Source organism: Myxocyprinus asiaticus, chromosome 2 (assembly GCF_019703515.2).
Source record: "Myxocyprinus asiaticus isolate MX2 ecotype Aquarium Trade chromosome 2, UBuf_Myxa_2, whole genome shotgun sequence".
In the NCBI taxonomy this organism is placed as follows: Eukaryota; Metazoa; Chordata; class Actinopteri; order Cypriniformes; family Catostomidae; genus Myxocyprinus; species Myxocyprinus asiaticus.
In genome coordinates this window covers 8,448,575-8,450,547 of record NC_059345.1, presented here as the reverse complement: position 1 = coordinate 8,450,547, position 1,973 = coordinate 8,448,575, and the positions used below count along the sequence as shown (strand labels likewise).

Sequence of the window (1,973 nt, the reverse complement as noted above, 5' to 3'; positions counted from 1 at the left end):
CTGTAAGTCCATACAATGCAAGTGAATGGTGACCAAAATTTTGAAGCTCCAAAAGCATAAAAGTAATCCATACGACTCCAGTGGTTTAATCCATGTCTTCTAAAGCGATCTAATCGATTTTGGGTGAGAACAGTCCAAAATGTAACTCCTTTTTCACTGTACATCTTGCCAATGCCGTCATTCGGAATGATCATAATTTCAAGCCTGATTGCACTTCCTAGTGCTTGATGCATGCACAGAGGGCTAGATGGCACTAGGAAGTGTAATCAAGCTTGAAATCATGATCACCAAGGAGTCTGCAGATGTCAAGGTTTACAGTGAAAAAGTTACCGTTTGCTCTGTTCTCACCAAAAATCGATTCTGAAGACATGGATTAAACCTCTCTGGAGTCGTATGGATTACTTTCATGCTGCCTTAATGTGAATTTTGGTGCTTCAAAATTTTGATCACCTTTCACTTGCATTTTATGGGCCTACAGAGCCTTAGATATACTTCTACAATCTTCGTTTGTGTTCTGCAGAAGAAAGAAAGTAATATATATATATATATATATATATATATATATATATATAAGATGGCATTAGAGTGAGTAAATGGTGAGAATTTTCATATTTGGGTGAATTGTTTCTTTAAGCACATGTCTCTGTACCGCCTCCGACAGGCTGACATGGGCATGACCTACTCAGAGCTGTCTGTGATTGGCAGACTCAGGAAGATCTCCAAGTGTGGCCCGTACAGCATGTTTTGCAAGCTCATACACTCATGGAAAGAGGCCTTCTCACCTTCACAGGTCAAACATGCCCTCTCACTCTGCTGCATTACAGAACATGCTTGTAATAATTGCAGTAAGAATTCTTGACAAGCAGTAAATACCATTAAACTTTGCTGTCTGCACTGTGCAGTGTTGAATACATCTTTCTCTGGCTATGGTAGGTGGCTACTAAAGTCAAACACTTCTTTAGGATGTACTCAGTCAACAGACATAAGATGACAACTGTTACACCCTCATATCATGCTGAAAGCTACAGCCCAGATGACAACCGCTTTGACCTTCGTCCTTTCCTCTACAACACACGTTGGGCTTGGCAGTTCCGCTGCATCGACAATGAGGTCAGCGTTTCTGCAGGATAAATAGTATATTACAACAAAAGTTATCATTGCAACTTTACACAGATATATGTCTGCATTATTTTGATTATAGTTTTTCATTGCATAGAATATTAAGTATTTTTATATAATGCATTCTATTTTATGTTGTATAGGTGGCTACAATGGAGGGACATGCTGGTTAATGTAGACCTGTTATCTCCATTGATCATTGGTCTAAAGATTTCCCTCATCCACTGATGCAATATTAGTAGTACTTAGTAGTACTCTACACTCTTTCTGTCTTGACAGCATGCAGTACTTACTTTAACGTTCTCCAAAAATCTGTAGAAAGCTGCAATGTTATTGTTTATCTTTTAAATTCGTTTTTAATTTGTAAACCCTAAATACCCCTGCCCTGCAACTTTATATGTCACCATTTGCATTGCAAATAATCAGGTGTATAATTATTGATATACTGTATGGATGATGGATGTTTAAAAATTAAATGAACAATATCAAAATGCTGTATAGATTTACTGGCGGAGAAAAGAGATCTTTATTGTGAATATCTACAGTATCTTTCATTCAGAAATTTGCAAAGGAAGCCACATAGTACGTGGATCAGCAGTCTGAGGCATAAGTGTAAAGCACTGTTAACTATCGGGTTGAAAAAAGCCACACTAAATGACAGAAAATGTTCCCCCAAAACAGACACTGTCATTTACTCACCCCCATGCCATCCCAGATGTGTGTGACATTCATTCTTCTGCTGAAAACAAACAAAGAAGAATATCTCAGCTCTGTATGTCCATACAATGCAAGTGAATGGCGTCCAAAACTTTGAAGCTCCAAAAAGCACATAAAGGCAGCATGAAAGTAATACA

General features: G+C 38.0%; 1 protein-coding gene across 1 annotated transcript in view; it reads left to right on the top strand.

The window, feature by feature from the left end:
- Positions 1-1,973, top strand: part of LOC127413559 (glutamine-dependent NAD(+) synthetase-like) — a 16,916-nt gene extending 14,943 nt beyond the window's left edge. Inside the window, exons 19-21 of the mRNA XM_051650805.1 lie at positions 662-790; positions 934-1,110; positions 1,263-1,973. Coding sequence (XP_051506765.1) covers positions 662-790; positions 934-1,110; positions 1,263-1,292 — 336 coding nt within the window. The 3' untranslated portion in view covers positions 1,293-1,973. The remainder of the gene's footprint in view (positions 1-661; positions 791-933; positions 1,111-1,262) is intronic.